Source organism: Acomys russatus, chromosome X (assembly GCF_903995435.1).
Source record: "Acomys russatus chromosome X, mAcoRus1.1, whole genome shotgun sequence".
NCBI lineage: Eukaryota > Metazoa > Chordata > Mammalia > Rodentia > Muridae > Acomys > Acomys russatus.
The window spans coordinates 57,342,269-57,363,297 of NC_067169.1; the positions used below are offsets into that span (position 1 = coordinate 57,342,269).

Below are 21,029 nucleotides of genomic sequence, written 5' to 3' on the forward strand. Positions count from 1 at the left end.
ACTATTCACAATAAGCTAGATATAGAATTAATCAAGATGTCTATCATCAAATGAATAGGTAAAGGAAGTGTGCTATGTACATATAATAGGGGTATTAATCAAGCATGGAGAAGAAAATTATTTTATCAGAAGGAAAATGGAAAAAAAATCTGGAGGACATTCTGTTAGGTAAAATAAGGCAGATCAAGAAATGTAACTATCACGTTTCTTTTGATGAATAAGGCATTTTAGCATTAGGTATATATAATGAATGTAGAAAGGAGACTATTTGGAGGTGGTGTGACCAGTGGAAAAGAGGAGAGAGAGGGGAGGAGGAGGAGGGAATGGGAATAATAATCAAATAAATTATGTATATGTATGAAAATGTCAGGAAAGAAAACTCCTCTTTTGGATAGTTACTATGTTTTAAAGGATATAGCTGCAATTTATGCTTTTTGGGTTTTTTTGTTTTGTTTTTACAATATTGTCTACAACTGAAAAGATATGGAATCTTCTTAGGAACTCATAAAGGTGTGTGTGTGTGTGTGTGTGTGTGTGTGTGTGTGTGTGTGTGTGTATGTGGTGTGATTGAATAAATACGGATACAGCTATCAACTTCATACTTCCCTGTTGAGCTATCGAGTTGTTCCATGATCGTTGAATTATTATTATTATTATTATTCCTTCTTCCTAACATTTTATTAGTACTGTTTTAGAAAACCACTTGACCATACATGTAAAAGTTTTATTTCTAAAGTTTAAAATTTATTCCATGAATTTATATCTATCATTATACACCAGCCACATTGCTTTGATTACTATAATTTGAAATATGTAAGAGTACATCTTCTACCTTTTTTCTCTTATCACACATAAGCTCTTTGCATTTTTGGAGAATTTTAGGGTCATTTTGTCAATATCTGCAGTTCAGGCAGCTATGTTTTTGACTGCAGAACAGTATGATGTCACTACCCTTTTAGCAATATTTTAAAATTTTAATTCATTATAATTTATTCAGATTACCTCCCAATTGATATCCGCTCATTTGTATCTTCCTGTTCCCACCTTCCCTCCCTCTTCCTCCCTCTTCCCCCCTCCCAGGACTCTGACAGAATGGGACCTCCTCACCCACCATGTGACCACAGCCTATCAGGTTGCATTCATTTAACCTGCTTCCCCTCTCTCTTCCAAGGAGGCACCAGAATTCATGTCACAGACAGTCCCTGCTCTCCCCACAACTGTAGAGAATGTGCTGCCCATTGGCTAAATCTGAGTACGGGGTCTACGTTTACTGCATGCATTGTCCTTCGTTGGTGCCACAGTTTGTGCAGGCCCCCCTGGGTCCAGGTCCACCGGCCTTGATGGTCTCCTTGTGGGGCTCCTGAACCCTCTGGGTTCTTCCATCTCTCTATTCTTCCATATCGCTCTCAGTGCTCCACCAAAAGGCCTGCTGTGAGACTTAGAATTTGTGCTGATTCCCTGCTGGATAGAGACTTTCAGAGCACATCTATGTTGGGCTAATATCCACGTATAAGTGAATATATACTGTGTGTGTCTTTCTGGGTCTGTGTTACCTCACTTAGGACGATCTTTTCTAGTTTCATCCATTTGCCGGCAAATTTAATATTTTCTTGTTTTAATAGCTGAGTAGTATTCCATTGTGTAAATGTAGCACAGTTTCTTTATCCATTGTTCGATTGAAAGACATCTAGGTTGTTTCCAGTTTCTGGCTATTACGAATAAAGCTGGTATGAACATAGTTGAGCAAATGTCCTTGTATGATGGAGCATCTTTTGGGTATATTCCCAGCAATATTAAGTCTTCAGTGTTAATTCTTTGAAAGCTTTAGAAGTCATTAATGAAGCCTTTAGAGCCTACACTTTTTATTGTAGTATGGTTATTGATCATTAATTTTGTTTCCTTTCTACCTAGGTTCATTTATTTTTTAAAAGAAATTTTAATTATCATTTGACTGGTTTGTGTAAATATCTAAATTTAGCCGTATAAACATTGGCATAGTCTTGTTAATACTATTTTACTATAATCCTCATTTCATTTAGTCAGTAATAATGTCTTTTCTTTCAACCCTTGTTATTAAGTTGTGTTTTTTCCCTTAGTTTATTTTTGCTAGTCAAGTTAAAGTTTGCCAGTTTTGTTGATGACTTCAATGAATCCATTTTGGTTTCATTGATTTTTCTATTTTTATTCATTTTTGCTTATTAATGTTCTATTTTATTACTTTTATATTGTGAGATTTTGACTTAGTGATTTTTTTCTATTGATAATTCTATAATGTAGAAGGCTAGGCCATAGATTTCAACATGATGTCGATTTTTAATATATCTTTAAATCTAAAACTTTTCCTCTAAGCACTAATTAAAACATTTATTATTAGTCTTTCGGTATTTTAACCCAGCTGATATTTAATACATTGTCTTTAAATTTGCTTATATTTGTTAAAGTCCAATTTTTTCTCTCTTAATTCATCTCTCTTCTTGCTATTTTGCTCAAACTGGCCTTGAATTAATGAGCTCAAGTAGTCTTTTTGTTTTAGGTTACCCTTTAAGGAGCAAAAAGTAATGTATATACCAAGAAATTAGTGGATTTATTTTAATGTTTTGGTGCTGAGAATGAACCCTGGATCTTGTGCATACTGAAGATACATTTGATCTGTTCTCTGTATGCAACATATAGTTGAATATAGCTATTTATAGTGTTCCATTTTACAATGTGTAACTTTCTCCCAATGTGTTTAATTTGCTTGTATTTAATTTAAAATACAGTTAGGTGTTAATAAGTTTCTTGAGTATTGATTCTTTCAATGTTTTATGATATCATGACATTTTAATTTAATATTCTATTTCCTTTTCATTTGTGTTACATAGACATTTTCTTGTCACTATTTGAATTTATTTATTTATGTTTCTTCTGCTTTCATTTTTGAGTGTCTTTCTCAGTTGCTTACCCTTGAATTGCAAGTAACACCTTTCCTTGAAGAAATTCCCTTCAGATCAATATCAGCTCAATTTCAGTGAGCATCATTGGAAGTAAAAAGACTCCTTTGACGCTAAACAAGAGATAGAAATGATGGCTACTTGTATCAGAATAGGACTGAATGAAATGGGATAAAAGAGGGGATTATATATTTTAAAATTCAGGAAAATAGAAATATGATTTGGTGATTATGGATGAGGCTAGCTGATAAACATGTTCAAGGCATCATGTGTTGTGTAAATTGAAACTATATCAGAGTGCTCATATAATATCATGTAAATATACACTTTTAAAGGACTGGGAACTATGTTGCAAAAATAGTAAGATAATATGCTTGTTAAGCTTAGAACTCAAAACAATTCCCCAAACAATTTAACATTAAATGCTTGCTTCCAGTTGTCAAATAGTGAGTTGTCATGAGGATTAAATGATAGAAGGGGTATAAAGTACATTAGAAATTCTCAGAAAATTTAATTTTCATGAAATATGGTATCCATGCAGTTGTAAGTTGGCAGATACATCAAAAATCCAAAGAAAATTGAGGTTAACAAGGGCGTATGAAGTCAGGAGTAGTTTCCTGAGGTAAAAGAAACTTAAACTGAGCTTTGAAATATATTTATATTTTGTCTTCTCTCATGACTCAGAAAAACTTTCACCAAACAAAAGAGAATAAAAGCAGTATGTATCGTGACATTACTACATGCCAGATGCAAGCATTGTGAAAATTTGCTTCCTTCTTTGAACATATAAACAATGGTGCACATTGTGCAATTTATGAGGCTGTAGATAAGATAAATCAAGAAAAACAACTCACAAGCACAGATACTTGCTTTCAAACTCAGGTCTGTCTGAAAATAGTCTGCAGTTGTACTACTACAGTATATTGACTGTCAAGAAGAAAAATAAACAAAGCTAGAAAACTGAATTTAGGTTACTTTGGCACTAGATAAAAAAGAATTTGAAATAGGTGGTTTTGGGACAAAGTTTATGAGTTTTTCCAAATTCTGGGGGAGGGGGTGGTGGTAAAATCAGAAATAGAATTTACCGTTAAAATGAACGTCAGCCATAAATAAGCAACGTGTTTTTACCAGTTATATTCTGAAGCCAAAGAAAGTCTTAAGATCACTGTATCCTTTGACTTTTATTGAACCTCCTGTTTTGAAGTTTCTGACACTGGAAGAGGACTAGGAAGTTTAAGACAAAGTAATTTGTTTTTCAGATAATGCATGTTTTGTCTTAAAGTGGTTTGAGTTTTGGGAAACATTGTTTATACAAATGCTTAAGCCACAGCATGGTGGTAACTCTGAACATTAAAAATAACTTTGTATGGAACTAACTGCATGAGATTTTTCAGAAATAAGTGCATTAAACTTTTCTCAAAGATGCATTGGGTAGGAAACAACTGATTTTGATAATTGACGTTGTTTTTCAATTATGGAATTTTTTTTTTGAAAAACAGAGAACCTTGACTATTTAAAAAACCTACACATGATGCATTAAATTTTTTTAAAAATCAGATTTATTTTTATTATTTTTTATTCATGAGTATTTTCTGCATATATGCCTGTGCATCACATGGGTGCCTGCTGTCCGAGGAGGTAGTGAGCCTTCCCTGTGGATGTTGGGAATCAAACCCGGGTTCTTTACAACAACAAGAGCTCTTAAGCACTGAACAAAACCTCTCAATGTTTTTTTATTAGCATTTCTTTCCAGGGTGTTGATGGGGAGAGATAATAAATATAGATAAACATGCCAGATTATACTAGAAATTGTTGGTAAGTACACCACAAACCTGTCAAAAAATTTCCTCATCTCCAATGTGGAAAAGAAAAAAAGTGAGTTAAATGATTCATAATATTTGTGTGGGAAAAAGTACTGTTCTCTCAGATAAAACAACTGTTGCTGGTATTGGAATAATGTTACGGCACTGATTTTTCAAAGAGTAATCTCTGAATCACATGGGATAAGTTTTAGAAATGCTTATTATTGGTCCTCATCCCAGACTGATTGAATGAGAAATTCTGGTAAAACTGTACTCTAGATCACTCGGAGGCATGATTAACTTTAAAGACCATGTGTTGAAGTATTTGGATTTTTTGTTACAAGCCTATTGAAAGTGTAACTTTCAAGATTCTTTTTCATTATGATGTTAACTGAGTTTTCTAACTAAGGCTGATCCTTTAGCTGGGTGCTAGGGAATGAGCTGTACACTCTGGAGGTCTACTGTGCACCATCGCAAAATAGTAACCAATTCTTAGACTAATGGAGAAGTGTTAGCAGGGAATTTTAAATAATCTCATGAAAATCATAAATATATGAGGTAAAGGATGTTACAGTGTGTACAGCTGTGTTCAGCATAGGCATTCACTATTTTTCATGTGTCATTTGATTGAGACATAGTTAGCTACATCATACTTCTACCAGATAGATAGGATTTGAATTATGTGGAACACTAACATATTGGACATGGTGATGTTACAGAAAAGAATATGTGCTTTGAAATTTCATATGGGAAGCCTTCTTGGATAATTTGAATTGCCCACTTAATGCCTAGCAATTCAACCTAAAATAAAGATGAGGGTGCAATAATGTTTACCATAACTTTTATTTTTATTCTTTTTGAGAAAAGGTCTCACATAGGTGCAGGCTGCCCTTGACATATCTATGTAAAAAATGATGATCTTGAACTCCTGATCCTCCTGCTTGAATCTCTCAATGTTAGGATTGTAGGCACGTACCACCATTTTAGACTTTCACATTGTTTCTAATAATAAAAAATGATAATCTACTACAATGTTCATTAATTAAATAAATTATACTAGATAATTCTAATTAAAATGCAAATATCCATTAAATTTATGATTTCGATGTTATTGACAAGAGATTTTGTGTTAACTATGATTATGGATTCAACACTGTGCTTATAAAGTTATATGTATATGTAAGTCCAATTCCATTAAAATGACTACCTATGAATCATTTATAAATCAGCATACATAGAATTACCTGGAAAGTTATAAATGAAAATGTTGTGTCTGGAAACTCTTGTATATAAATGTCTATGTATATATATAAAACCAGACAGTATGAGAACCTTAGGCTGAGTATTTTATATTAATAAAATTTGTTTTGTCTTTGTTTATCTCTATTTTCTAATGAAACTCATTCCCTTATGTGTAGATATAATAAAAGATTAAGAACAACATAATTCATATTTTAAAGGCTGCATCTTACAAAATCTTATCATCAAGGACTGAATTATTCATTTAAAAGTAATATATTTGCCATAGAAAAATTTGAAGGAAGCAATCTCTCTTGTTGTAAGAGTTCACTGTCAAGTTTAGTGGTCTAAAACCTGGCATTGGTTCATTTCTGAACATGTGTGTTATTGTATAATTACAAAAATGCTTTCCATCTCCAAAGTTCCTGGAAAAGTAGATATTGTTCTGTGGTAAGAAGCAAGAGACCCCAGGCCAGCCATTACCACTAACTTTCTGTGTGAATTTGTAACTTTTAGGTTTCCCTTTTCTGGCACTGTTTTCTTTTTTTGAAAAGTAACTGATTCTTATCTAGAGGTCTTTAACAGCTCTATAATTTAGGTATCTACAATATATTTAGAAGACAAACAATATTTAGAAAATGATTCTGTGAAAGTCACACGAACTCTGGTGCCTCACATTTGACCATGTCCCCTGGAGGGGGAGACCTGGTGGCACTCAGAGGAAGGACAGCAGGTTACCAAGAAGAGACTTGATACCCTATGAGCATATACAGGGGGAGGAAATCCCCCTCAGGAACAGTCATAGGGGAGGGGAGTAAGGGGAAAATGGGAGGGAGAGAAGAATGGGAGGATACAAGGGATGGGTTAACCATTGAGATGTAACAAGAATAAATTAATAAGGAATTAAAAAAAAAAAAAGAAAATGATTCTGACCTATGGAAGCTTAGGACAAGAATAAACCAAGCCTTCTAAAATACTGTTGAAAGAGTTTTGTTTCTGAAGTTCATGGGATGCCTAATTTTTTTCATTAACAGGGTTTCAAACCAATTTCTTTCAAGTGTAAATGCCTTTGAACATTGGTGTACTTATGACACCTGGTGGTAAAGTCAAGCATCACAGCGATATTCTAATCCCAAAACACTCATTCTCATTCATTCCCTTCCTCTCACAGAGACTGTCTTTCTGTCTCTCAGATCGACTTGTCTCTCATAAATGTATTCACCCAAAAAGCTGTCTACAAATCCTTCACATATTTCAGGTACTTTAGAAGACTTTTATTTTGGAGGAAAGGATGTAATAAGAGGATGAGTACTTGGCATGTAGAGATTTCTTGCTATTTCCCACAGCAAAGCCACCTGGAAAGGAAAGTAATCTCATCTTGCCAGAAATATTATGTAATGCTCACTAAAGAGAATGGTCAGAATTATGGATACAGTGAATCCAGAAAAATGACTTCTGTAACTTATGGATGTCAAAAAGACTTTCATGGAGGAAGTGAGTCTTGCCTTTTGGAAGCCTTGGTTTGTTCAGTTGACAAAATGGCCATTATATGTCAGTGTTTCATAGCCTGGGTGTCAGAAATTGATAGAGTGTACACATAGTATTTATTATAACATCTGGAAAAATAAGCAATTAGTAATTTAGTTATTTTTATAATTGAACCAAAGATAATCATAAGTATTAATTGCCTGGTTGTATTTGAATGCTCCACCTGGTTTGTGTTTGCAAGTATTTTAAAAAAATTACCCAGAATATAAAAAGAAAAACACAATATAAATTATTTCAGTTAGTTCAAGAAAATTCTAAAAAGGTAATAGTGTTGTCTCTATTTATACTTCACTGGAACAATTGCCTGATTCAGCAGCATATTTAACTAAGTGAAAAAAATCAGAGTAGCTGTTTGCCTGAATGACCTGGTTGTTTGACTGCACTGAACTTTCAGCTCAGTAAATACAGTTTATCCAAGAGTTACATGCACTCAGTGCAGAGACATCAAATGGGTTTTGACACTGTGTCGGCTTTGTCTGGATTGACCACATTTCCACAATTTTTAATTGGCTGTGTCTAGGTTGGTACACATAGTCGTAGACCCTATATTACTTTCCAGACTAATTCAAGCGGCCTTGCCACATAGGCATTTTACTTTGCCATTTGAGAACTCATTACCATTAGGGCTCTTTCAGTTTTTTTCTTTACCTTTATAAAATGTGTAGCAAAGTAACTGGCCTTACAAGTACTAAAAACTACAACAAAACATTAAAATCTTATTTATTCTTCTGTGTTTGAAATCAGAATACATAAAACATATTTCATAAGAATTATCAAATGTTTATTAGTTAAACATTCATGTCCAGAGTGAAATAAACTGTATTGTGGTGGCTTTTGGCCAAAAGTAATAATGATCTAACATAAACCAAAACCAAGACCAAGGACGATGTCAAATTAGGAAATGAATGTTTAATCTGAATAAGGAAGATCTGAGAAAAGATTTGACTATTATCTTTAGATATTTGAAGAGCTTTTATGTTTAAGAGGGAGTAAACTGTTACTCTTTGAAAGGAATAAATAAGTTGAAACAACACGGGAACAGATTTTATGTCACTAAATAAATGGAAGATAGTACTAAAATTTATGAGCATTGAAAATGCAATCATTTACATGAATAATTTCCACTGAATTGGAAAGCTCCCCCCCCCCAATTTGCTTCATTTCTGAGAGGATTTTTTCTAGACCTTTACTTCTCCTGGCAGTTGACTGAAATGGTGAAAAGCTAGTTTCAATATACGTGAGTGCCTGAAGCTGTCATGGCATTGTTAATAAACTCAGAAGTTTTTGGAAAGAGCTTATAAAAGGTGTTGTAGATTATAGAAAACCTTGCTTTTAGCCAAGAATTTGAAGAAGGGAGCCCTGTTTTTTCCCCAAGACCAATCATCCCTAAAACCTGATGACCTGCCAGCAGCCCTTGCTTAGGGCCTTAATCCATGTTCCACTCCCAAGTGTTCATAGCTCACCCTAGCACCCATTTATTAACTTATAATGTAGCTATTGAAAACAAATTAAGATTTCATTCTCCCAGAGTTGATGATGGTAACTTGGGAAAACTTTAGGCAGAAACAGGTATACAAATGCAATATGGAATGTCTCAAGAGTGACGAGATATTTGTCCGAGGGCAGTTTGGTCAGGAGATCTTGCCTGTTGCTTACCTATGCAACTTTGATGATTCTCTTTCAGAGTAAAAAACAAACTCAAGTTATCAAAATTATAGTTTTAAAAGATCATGTAAACATTCTTGAAAATATCGTCCTCACTACTATTTATCTGTTGGGAAGTTGCTACACTATTTTAATTTTGCATAGACAAAAGTTTTCAAATTTATGAAAGTTCACATTTAAACATCTCTCTGGTAGGAATAAAACTAATATGCATATGTGCTTGTGTTGGCCTCTGACTTTATCTTTATTCTATTTTTCACAGAAATCACATGCAAAGGCTTTTCGTATGGAAGGAACATGAGTGCTCAAGATGGGAAGTAACAGCACAAACAGCATGATAATAAAGTGCACTGATCTACAAATGCTGTGTCAGTACTCCCTCTTTGCAGGCACTTTTATCTTTGGGCAGGAGCCGTAATTCCACAGTTTACCTTGATGAGCATATTGAGGTATTCAAGATGGGCAGCAATAGTACCAGCACCGCTGAGAGTAATTGCAGTGTCACTCATCTGACATTTCAATACTCTCTGTATGCAACCACCTATATCTTCATATTCATCCCGGGTCTCCTGGCTAACAGTGCAGCCCTGTGGGTCCTGTGCCGCTTCATCAGCAAGAAGAATAAGGCCATCATTTTCATGATCAACCTCTCAGTAGCGGACCTTGCTCACGTCCTGTCCTTACCTCTCCGGATTTACTATTATATCAACCGTCACTGGCCGTTCCAGAGGGCCCTTTGCCTGCTGTGCTTCTATCTGAAATATCTCAACATGTATGCCAGCATTTTTTTCTTGACATGCATTAGCCTTCAGAGGTGCCTCTTTCTCCTCAAGCCATTCAGAGCCAGAAACTGGAAGCGTAGGTATGACGTGGGCATCAGTGCTGCCGTCTGGATCGTTGTGGGGACTGCCTGTTTGCCACTTCCCATCCTGAGAAGTGCTGGCTTAGCCAATAATAGTGAATCCTGCTTTGCTGATTTAGGGCTTCATGACATTAGTATGGCTTCCTCCATTGGCATGGTAACTGCTGCTGAACTTGGAGGGTTTGTATTACCCGTTGCAATTATTACATACTGCACATGGAAGACCAGAAAATCTTTACAGGAATTCCAAGATCCACCTCAGAATATTAAAGAGAGGAAAAAGGCTCTGAGAATGGTTCTCATGTGTGCAGTGGTATTCATAGTGTGTTTCACTCCTTACCATCTCAACTTCCCGTTCTTTATGATGGTAAAGCAACATGTCTTCTTGAACTGTTCCTTTATTAAGAGCACTCTATGTTTCCACATCATTTCCTTGTGTCTTGCAAATCTGAATTGTTGTCTTGATCCAGTTGTGTATTATTTTATGACTTCAGAATTTCGTGACCAATTTTCAGAACATGGCAGTTTGGTAATCCAGTCATGTTTGCGTTGTAAGGACAGAACTTTGGAAATTCCTCAGAGGAAGGAGAATCTTCAGACTATTTCTCTGGAATGTTTGGATGTTCCAACACAATGCGATGAAGTAATTATCTAGAACAACCTTTATACTCTGACACTTTAGCCATTTCAAAGTGATACTGGATGCCATGAAGAAACACGGCCACTTCACTCAAAATAATTTGTGTATAGGCATTCTCTTTGCCAAGAATGTTTGTGGAACATGACTGTTTGCCTTGACATAAAGTGACAATTGACAGAAGGAATTTCACACCTGTTCCTCAGGAATGGACTCAATATTTTCATGTTTAACTGAGAAAAACAAAATATATTAAAATCTACTGGACATGTACAAGTTATCCACATGTTGAAAAATCTACATCATAATATGACCAAAACTTTATTTAGAAAACATGCACTACTTGAGCCAATTGGGTTACAGAGCGATAACTTTTCATATTAATATGAATTATGGAAATTAACATTATAACTTAAAATATCTCTAAGATTTTCTTTTTCCTCACCTTGAAGAAAAAAGTATCACTTCAGATGAACCTGTCAAAATTACCATGGAAACCACAGGCAATGAAAATACCTTAAATAGAATTGTCCTCTATATATGTAACAAACTTGAGGTTAAAGGCTTAAAATGGAAACTCTGAATGGCTGTGAGTTTGTGATATGATGATATTTTTGTTTACTGGCATTAATGGGGAAATATTCTCATCTATCTGTTTATTAAAAATCAACCTGGCTAAGCGATTGTTTCATATGTAACTTTACTTGATACATTTCAATCAAAAGATTAATGAAGAATCACCTAATATATATATTCATTTTGCTAAGATTTAGCTGAGTCTAATTTTTATAAATAAAATATACCAATGACGTAAATGAAATTCTATTATTAATACAGAACAAGCACTGCCATTTTAAAAATGCCTGTAGTTGAATTGTTGTTAATATGAATCATTCCCACTGGAAAATTTGAAGCTTACCATTTTAAATATTGTGTATCAATTTTTTTTTTTTTTTTTTTGTTTTTCGAGACAAGGTTTCTCTGTGATAGCTTTGGTTGTCCTAGACTCACTTTGTAGACCAGGCTGGCCTTGAACTCACAGTGATCCACCTGCCTCTGCCTCCCAAGTGCTGGGATTAAAGGCATGCGCCACCATGCCCAGCAAAATATTGTGTATCATTAAAATGAAATTTTATAAAGCAAAGGCTGGTTTTACAAAATTATTATTTTTGTCTTGTCTCTACTGTTTTGAGTAGCTTTTAATTTTTTATTTTATTTCGGGTTAGTTTACAAGGGAATGAATTTCATGGTGATATTTTCATATGAATACATCATTGTATTTGTTCTTAGTTACTTCTCACAGCCTTCTCTTGGCTGCTCTCCCATTCTTGTTGGTGCCATTTCTACTTCCTGCATTCTCCTTTTTGCACTCTTGAAATAAATGTTGTATTACCTCCTGATTTGATTACCTCCCTTATCATACTTTGCATGTATCCTTTTACATCTCTCATTCTCCTCTCTACTTTCATGTTTTGTATGTGTGTGTGTATATATATGTATATCTGAATGATTGAAATGTGATATTTGTCTGGCTTATTTTGCTTAACATACTAATCTTCAGATCCATTCTTTTCCCCAAAATGCTGTAATTTAATTCTTCATAGATCAAAAAATTCCATTGTTTATACAAACTACATTTTGTTCATCTATTCATTCATTGATGGATGCCTCTACTGGTTCTGTATCTTTTCTATTTTGAACAGTTCAGCAATAAACACACAGTAGAATTATCTCTGTGATATTATTTTTATAACTCCTGAGCTATATACCCATAAATTGAACAGATAGTTGGATCTTGTTATTTATTTATTTATTTATTCATTTTACATCCCAATCGTTGCCCTCTTCTTTCTCTCTTTCCTGTCCCACCCTCCCTTCTTCTCTCATCTACCCCTCAGAAAAGGGGAGATGCCCTCCCACCTACCCATTTCAGCTGGTCACTTTGCATCAAGATTGAGTGCATCCTCTACCATGGTGGCCTGGCAAGGCAGCACCACCAGGGGAAAGTGATCGAAAAGTATGTAAGAAAGTCCTTGTCTGAAATGCTGGACCAATTGGGATTCGAAGCTGTCCTGTTCTGATGAGGCACAGCAACTGAAGCATTTGGTGTTGGAACATGAAGGATGCAGGAATTCAGTATCCAGCATACTGAGAGGAATGAATCCTGTCAGGTCGGATCCAATGTCAGTGTCTGGTTCTTTTGTTTTGAAAACATATAATTTCTCACAAGCATTATACAGTCCTAAAATTATAAATTTATAAGGTGTGCATGATACACAGAACAATTAAGGCTGGTTCTCTGCTCTTTGTATGTGCAAAAAAAAAAAGACATCTGTAAATCTTATTTCATGCCATACAAAGAATGGTATCTAATAATAATTCACAAGGATTCTGTAGCCAACAAGAAGTATTGTCTATGCCTAGACATTCCTGTCTTATCCAGTCTCAGAACTATTCCTGTGTAATGGGATTAGCAGTATGTTATCTGCTTGTTCTGCTATTTGAATTCTTCACATCCTTATTGTATCCCCCTCCCTTATCTGCTATCTCTCAGTCCCCTAGTCCTAAGAAAGGAAAGCCCTCCTCCTCTGACAATTGTACTATACAAGACTCTAATTGAGCCTGGAATTTCTCAACATTTAGAAACTGGACCACAAATGCTATTCCTAGCTTGTTTAACCATTTCCCCCAATTTTATTTTGTCCTGTACAAAGGTATTATTCATCCTGAATCAGCTAGAAAAAGAGAACAACACGCCATTTCCCTTAAGAGAGATTAGGTAGGTTTTGGGTTGTTTTCTTGGGTGATAGATGTTTATTTTCATTGTGAGTTGCTTATAAGTTATTATTGGTCTTATTTAGAGAGAAAATAAGGCTGGACTCAGGGATGTCTCTCTTTTCCTTTATCTTTCATTCTTGGGTTTGCAGATGGGGGCTTAAAAGAAAGAAGGAGGAATATAGAAATATATAAAGATGATAGGACAAAAAGTAGATTAGTGAATCTACTCTGCAACTTAATGCCTTGATTGTTACTAACAAGGGTATTTTTAATTCACTGGTATAGAATTTCATATATAGATACAAAATAAGTTTAATTTTAGATACATTAGTATAGAATTCAAATTTAAGAGTATTCTTTACACACATTATATAGATTTTAACTCTAATCATACAATGCATTTATAATACTTCCAATACTTTGAAAGTGCTACTGCAGGCTGTTTAGGATAAATAAGCTATTCAAGTTGTTAGTTGATCAAATCTTGGTCATATCAATTATTATTCTATTTTTATCACAAGAATATACATCCTAGGTGTAACAGATAGATATGATTCTATAGAAAGATAAGGTAAAATAGATAAGCTCTTCAAAAACCTGAGAGACATACAGAATATGGCATTTAAAGATGTTTTTATTATTTTAAAGATAAATTTACAATGAGACATGTTATCTTCTACATCACTCATCATATATCAAAGAATATGATGAACATCAAAGAACCTCCTTATGGAGATGGCTTCAAATGTGGCAAACCAGCCACTGGGCAAAATGTCCTCATTTTGGCCATAGACGAAATTCTGCTTAAAAATAGGCAAGCTTGGATGCAAGCAGAGTTACCAGCCAAACTTTGCCAAGACAAGGAAAGAAAGTCTTTGATAGTTCCTGCCTCACAAATATATCTGTCAGATACATTGGGCCAGAAGGCTGAAAATGATGCTCCAATGTTATAGTTCTGGATGACTGTTCAGGCTGCAAATTGTCTCTGTCATCTTCTCATTTTGGAAGCTGCTAACCTGCACTCCTTGTTTACTCAGGTGACTAATTTTATTCCTTCTCAAGTCTCTGTTAGGGTTGAAGAACAGATAGTTTAGTTTTACAATTAAGCTTAGTTGTTTAGGGGTTAAGATGTTTTAGGTCTAGATAGATGTTTTAAGTTGATAAATATGAGATGTGATAGATATTGATTTATACTCAGAATTTTAGACACACCAAGATAGGAAAGATGTTTTCTTCAAGGTTACCAAATACAAAAAACCAACACACTATGAATGTGACATTTATATAAATCTTGATTGTTTCATGGTTCTTCTTGCTGTAGGTAGTTTATTGTATATATGTGTAATAATATAAAAATATATCTAAAAATATTCAATAAAATATTTCTTTAAACAAACAAACAAAAAACCAACCAACAAACAAAAAAAGAAAGTCCTTGTCAGAGACAGCTCTCCTTCCCCACCACTCCCCTCACTACGGTCCCACATGAAGACCAAGCTACCAATCAGGTACGTATGTGTACGTCCAGTCCACACATGGTCCTTGGTTGGTGTTTCAGTCTTTGCAAGCCCCCTAGGCTCAGATTTGCTGGCTTTGTTGGTCTTCTTTTGGAGCTCCTGCTCCCTTTATGTCCTTCTATCTTTCCTCCCACTCCTTCATAAGGTTCTCTAAGCTCCTCCCAAGGTTTGTGAGTCTCAGCATCTGTTTCAATATGTTGCTGGGTTGGACCTCTCAGAGGACAACTATGCTAGGCTCCCATGGGCAAGCATAGCAAAGTGCCATTAAGAGTGTCAGGGGTTTACTCTATTGCATGGGGTGGCCAGGCATTAATTGGACATTCCTTCAATCTCTGCTCTTTCTTTTCTTGTACATCTTGTTATAAAAGTATCTTGGGTAAACAATTTTGTGGGTGGATTGGTTTTCCCCTCCCTCTACTAGGAGCATTGTCTGGTCAGAGTGTAGCCATTTTAGTCTCTGTGTCTGCCACTATTAGGAGTCTCAGCTAGAATCAACCCTGTATAATTTCAGCAGACTACGCCATCATAGGATTCCAGCCTGTGTCAGAGTTCCCCAGGTCACTGGATTTTTCTGACATCCACCCTTACTTCACTTAGCATTCCCACTCCTATCTTGCTCCTTCTCTTCAAGCACTTCCTTTGTCTATTCTATTTCCTTTTCTTAGTGAGATTCATGCATCCTCCCTTATTTTGCCTCATTGTGTCTGTGAATTGTAGTATGGTTATCCTGCAGTATGTGGCTAATAACCACTTATAAGTGAATACACACCATGTGTGTCTTTCTGGGTCTGGGTTACCTCACTCAGGATGATCTTTCCTAGTTCCATCCATTTGCCTTCAAATTTCATAATTTCTTTGGTTTTAAAAGCTGAGTAGTATTCCATTGTGTAAATGCACCACAGTTTCTTTATCCATTCTTTGGTTGAGGGACATTTGTGTTGTTTCTAGTTTCTGGTTATTACATATAAAGATGCTATGAACATAGTTGAGCAAGTGTTTTTTTTTAGATTTTATTTAATTAATTTACTCAGATTACAACTTAATTGTTATTCCATCACTTGTTTCCTCCCTTCCCCTTGCTTTCACCCTATTCCCTTCTCCTAGGTCTGTGACCAAGGGGGACCTCCTCCCCCACTATATGGTCATAGGCTATCAAGTCTCATCTTGGTAGCCTGCTTATTCTTTCTTTGAGTGCCACCAGGCCTCCCACCAAGGGGACGTAGTCAAATATGGAGCACCAGAGCTCATGTCAAAGTCAGTCCTCGTTCTCCACATAGCTGTGGAGAATGTCCTGTCCGTTGAGTAGATCAGAGTAGAGGTTTGATCTTTACTACTTGTATTGTCCTTGGTTAGTGCAACAGTTTGAGCAGACCCTCCTGGGCCCCAATCCACCCATCATGATGTTCTTCTTGTAGGTTTCTAGGACCCTCTGGGTCCTTCTATTTCCCCATCTCCTCTATTTCTCTCACCTAGAGTCCCAGTAGGGTGTTCTCACACCTATCCCAATCTCCTGGTAAGTGAAGACTTTTGTGGGACATGCCTTTTGGGCTAGTGCCCCATTATAAGTGGGTATATACCATGTGAGTCTTTCTGCTTCTGGGTTAACTCACTCATTATGATCATCTCTAGTCCCATCCATTTGCCCACAAATTTTGGGAATTCCTTGTTTTTAATAGCTGAGTAGTATTCCATAGGGTAAATATACCACAGTTTCTTTATCCATTCTTCAATTGAAGGACATTTGGGCTGTTTCCTGGTTCTGGCTATTATGAATAAGGCTGCTATGAACATAGTTGAGCATATGTCCTTGTTGTGTGCACTTTCTGGGTATATTCCAAGAAGTGGAATAACTGGGTCTTGATGAAACCCTGTTCCCAATTTTCTGAGAAAGTGCCAGATAGATTTCCAAAATGCTTGTACAAGTTTGCACTCCCATTAGCAATGAAGGAGTGTTCCTCTTTCTCTACATCCTCGCCAACATATGGTGTCGCTTGAATTTTTGATCTTAGCCATTCTGATGGGTGTAAGATGGAATCTCAGTGTCGTTTTGATTTGCATTTCTCTGATGAGTAAAGATGTTGAGCATTTCTTTAAGTGTTTCTTAGCCATTTGATATTCTTCTGTTGAAAATTCTCTGTTTAGTTCTGAGCCTCATTTCTCAATTGGGTTACTTGGTTTAGTGGTGTTTAATTTCTTGAATTCTTTTTTTTTTAAATTAATTTATTCTTGTTACATCTCCATGGTTATCCCATCCCTTGTATCCTCCCATTTTCCCCTCCCTCCCATTTTCCCCTTATTCCCCTCCCTTATGAGGGATTTCCTCTCCCTGTATATGCTCATAGGGTATTATGTCTCTTCTTGGTAAACTGCTGTCCTTCCTCTGAGTGCCACCAGGTCTCCCCCTCCTGGGGACATGGTCAAATCTGAGGCACCAGAGTACATGTGAAAGTCATACCCCATTCTCCACTCAACTGTGGAGAATTTTCTGTCCATTGGCTAGATCTGGGTAGGGGTTTAAAGTTTACCGCCTGTATTGTCCTTGGCTGGTGCCTTAGTTTGAGTGGGACCTCTGGGCCCAAATCTGCCTATCATAATGTTCTACTTGTAGGTTTCTAGGACCCTCTGGATCCTTCTACTTTGCTGTTCTCCTATGCTTCCTCAAGACCCAGCTATTCCACTCCTTGGAATATACCCAGAAGATGCTCCAGCACACAACAAGAAAGTTTGCTCAACCATGTTCATAGCAGCCTTATTCATAATAGCCAGAACATGGAAACAGCCTAAGTGTCCCTCAGTAGAAGAATGGATTGAGCTAGAAATGATCATAATGAGTGAGTTCACCCAGAAGCAGAAAGACTCAATGATATATACTCACTTAAATCTGCTACTAGCCCAAGGGGCATGTCCCACAAAAGCCTTCACTTACCAGGAAACTGGGACAGAGGGGAGGAAATCCTATTGAATTCTTTATAAACTTTGGATATTAGACCTTTGTCAGATGTAGGATTGGTGAAGATCTTTTCCCAGTCTGTAGGTTTTGTTCTGTTGACAGTGTCTCCTGCCTTACAGAATACTTTGTGTTTTATGGCTATTGTGAAGGATGCTATTTCCATAATTTTTTTTCAGTCTGTTTGTCTTTTATAAAAAGGAGGACTACTGATTTTTTTAAAGCTGATTTTGTATCTAGCCACTTTGTGGAAGGTGTTTATTAGCTATAGGAGTTCCTTGGTAGAATTTTTGGAGTCACTTATGTATACTATCATATCATCCTTGAAAAGTGATAATTTGACTTCTCCCTTTTCAATTTGTATCCCTTTAGTTGTCTTATTGCTCTAGATAGGACTTCAAGCACTATATTGAAGAGATTTAAGAGAGTGAACAGGTTTGTCATGTCTCTTAATTCAGTGGAATTGTTTTATTTTTTTCTCCATTTAGTTTAATGCTGGCTATAGGCTTGCTGTGTACTGCCTTTACTATTTTTAGGTATGTGCCTTATACCACTGATCTCTCCAAGACTTTAAACATGAGTGGGTTTTAGATTTTGTCATATGCTTTTGTAAGCATCTAAGGAGATGATCATGTGTTTTTTTTTTTTTTTTTTTTTTTACAGTTTGTTATATGATGTTTTACATTGATGGATTTCCATATATTGAACTACCCCTGGATGCCTGGGATGAAGCCGACTGGGTCATGGTGGATGGTGTTTTTTATGTGTTCCTGGATTTGGTTTGTGATTATTTTTTTTTGAGAATTTTGCACTAATGTTCATAAGGAAAACTGGTCTGAAAATCTTTCTTTGTTGGGTCTTTGTGAGGTTTAGATATTAAGGTGACTGTGTCCTCATAGAATGCATTTGGTCATGTTCCTTCTGTTGCTGTTTTGTGGAATAGTTTAAAGAGAATTGGTATTAACTCTACTTTGAAGGTCTAGTAGAATTCTGTGCTGAATTCATTGGGCCCTGGGCATTTTTTCCTGGTCTTGATTCAATTTTGATAAATAGTATATATCATGAAAATTGTCTCTTTCACTTAGATTTTCAAATTTTGTGACATATAGGCTTTTGAAGTAAGATCTAATGATTCTTTGCATTTCCTCAGTGTCTGTCATTATGTCTTCCTTTTCATTTCTGATTTTGTTGGTTTGAATACTCTCCCTCTCCCTTTTAGTTAGTTTTGTTGATTTTTCTAAAAGACCAGTTCTTGGTCAAAAGCCTTCTCTGAAGTACAGCTGATTATTATACCTTATATTTTAAAAATTAAAATTAAACATAAAATACAATTTTATGCTAAGAAATTTGAAAAGGAAATAAGTTCTCATTTTTATCCTTTTAAATTTATTATAAATTATTCATATTACATTCTGACATTTATCTTCTCAGTCATATCTTCCCAGTCCCATCCTCCCTCCCACTTCTGTCCTATTCCCCACCCCTAGACCTCTGACACTCCTCCCCTCCCATTTGACCACAGTCTATCAGGTGTTCACTCTTTTAACCATCAGAGAGATACAAAGTAATAGTACTTTGAGATTTCATCTTTCCCCAGTTAAATTGGCTGTGCCCAAGAAAACAGATGACAACAAATGTTAGGGCTGGCGTGGAAGATGGGAAACCATCATACATTGTTGGTGAGAGTGAACACTTGTGCAATCACTATGAAAATCAGTGTAGTGGTTCCTTAGAGCCCCATAATGTTCAAGCCACTATTATGCAGCTGGGTGGGCATATCTTGCTACAAAAGTCATTAAAGTAGATCACAGCATTGATAGCCTACATAGCACCTTACAGTAATATGATAGCCAGCCAGCAAGGCAAAGTCTTTCAGGTTAGTACCAATTTGAGCTATTTATCTCACATGTGTGTTACTTTTATTTTTATTAAAAATCTTTTGTTTACTTAGAAGCATGGTCTACTCAACATAAAACCAGAGACACTAAGTCACTTAGAAGAAAAAGTGGGAAGAGCCTGGAACATATTGGCACAAGAGACAACTTCCTGAACAGAACACCAACGGCCTAGGCCTTAATGTCAACAATTAATAAATGGGACCTCATGAGGCTGAGAAGCTCCTGTAAGGCAGGAGACACTGTCAAGAGACCAAAGCGACAGCCTACAGACTGGGAAAAGATCTTCACCAGCCCTACATCTGACAAAGGTCTAATATCCAAAATATATAAAGAACTCAAGAAATTAAACACCACCAAACCAAATAACCCAATTGAGAAATGGGGCTTGGAACTAAACAGAGAATTCTCAACAGAGGAATATCAAATGGCTGAGAAACACTTAAAGAAATGCTCAACCTCCTTAGTCATCAGGGATATGCAAATCAAAACAACTCCGAGATTCCATCTTACACCCATCAGAATGGCTAAGATCAAAAATTCAAGTGATACCACATGCTGGCTAGGATGTGGGGAGAGAGGAACACTCCTTCATTGCTGGTGGGAATGCAAACTAGTACAACCACTTTGGAAATCTATCTGGTGCTATCTCAGAAAAATGGGAATAGGGCTTCCTCAAGGCCCAGCTATTCCACTTCTTGGAATATACCCAGAAGATGCTCCAGCAGACAACAAGAAAATTTGCTCAACCATGTTCATAGCAGCCTTATTCATAATAGCCAGAACATGGAAACAGCCTAAGTGTCCCTCAGTAGAAGAATAGATAAAGAAACTGTGGTACATATACACTATGGAATACTACTCAGCTATTAAAAACAAGGAATTGCTGAAATTTGTGGACAAATGGATTGAGCTAGAAATGATCATAATGAGTGAGTTAAGCCAGAAGCAGAAAGACTCAAATGGTATATACTCACTTATATCTGCATACTAGACCAAGGGGCATGTCCCACGAAAGCCTTCACTTACCAGGAAACTGGGACAGAGGGGAGGAAATCCTATTGGGACTCTAGATGAGAGAAGCATGGGAGAATAGCAAAGTAGAAGGATCCAGAGGATCCTAGAAACCTACAGGTAGAACATTTTATATGATAGGCAGATTTGGGCCCAGGGGTCCCACTCAAACTAAGGCACCAGCCAAGGACA

At 36.1% G+C, this 21,029-nt stretch overlaps 1 protein-coding gene across 5 annotated transcripts in view; it reads left to right on the forward strand.

The window, feature by feature from the left end:
- Positions 1-11,435, forward strand: part of LOC127184784 (putative P2Y purinoceptor 10) — a 75,777-nt gene extending 64,342 nt beyond the window's left edge. For 4 of the 5 annotated variants that reach the window (XM_051141169.1, XM_051141168.1, XM_051141166.1 and 1 more), the window contains one exon: positions 9,450-11,435. In XM_051141169.1, coding sequence (XP_050997126.1) covers positions 9,646-10,704 — 1,059 coding nt within the window. In that variant the 5' untranslated portion in view covers positions 9,450-9,645 and the 3' untranslated portion in view covers positions 10,705-11,435. The remainder of the gene's footprint in view (positions 1-9,449) is intronic. The other variant, XM_051141170.1, reaches the window with a different exon arrangement.
- Positions 11,436-21,029: the final 9,594 nt, after the last annotated feature.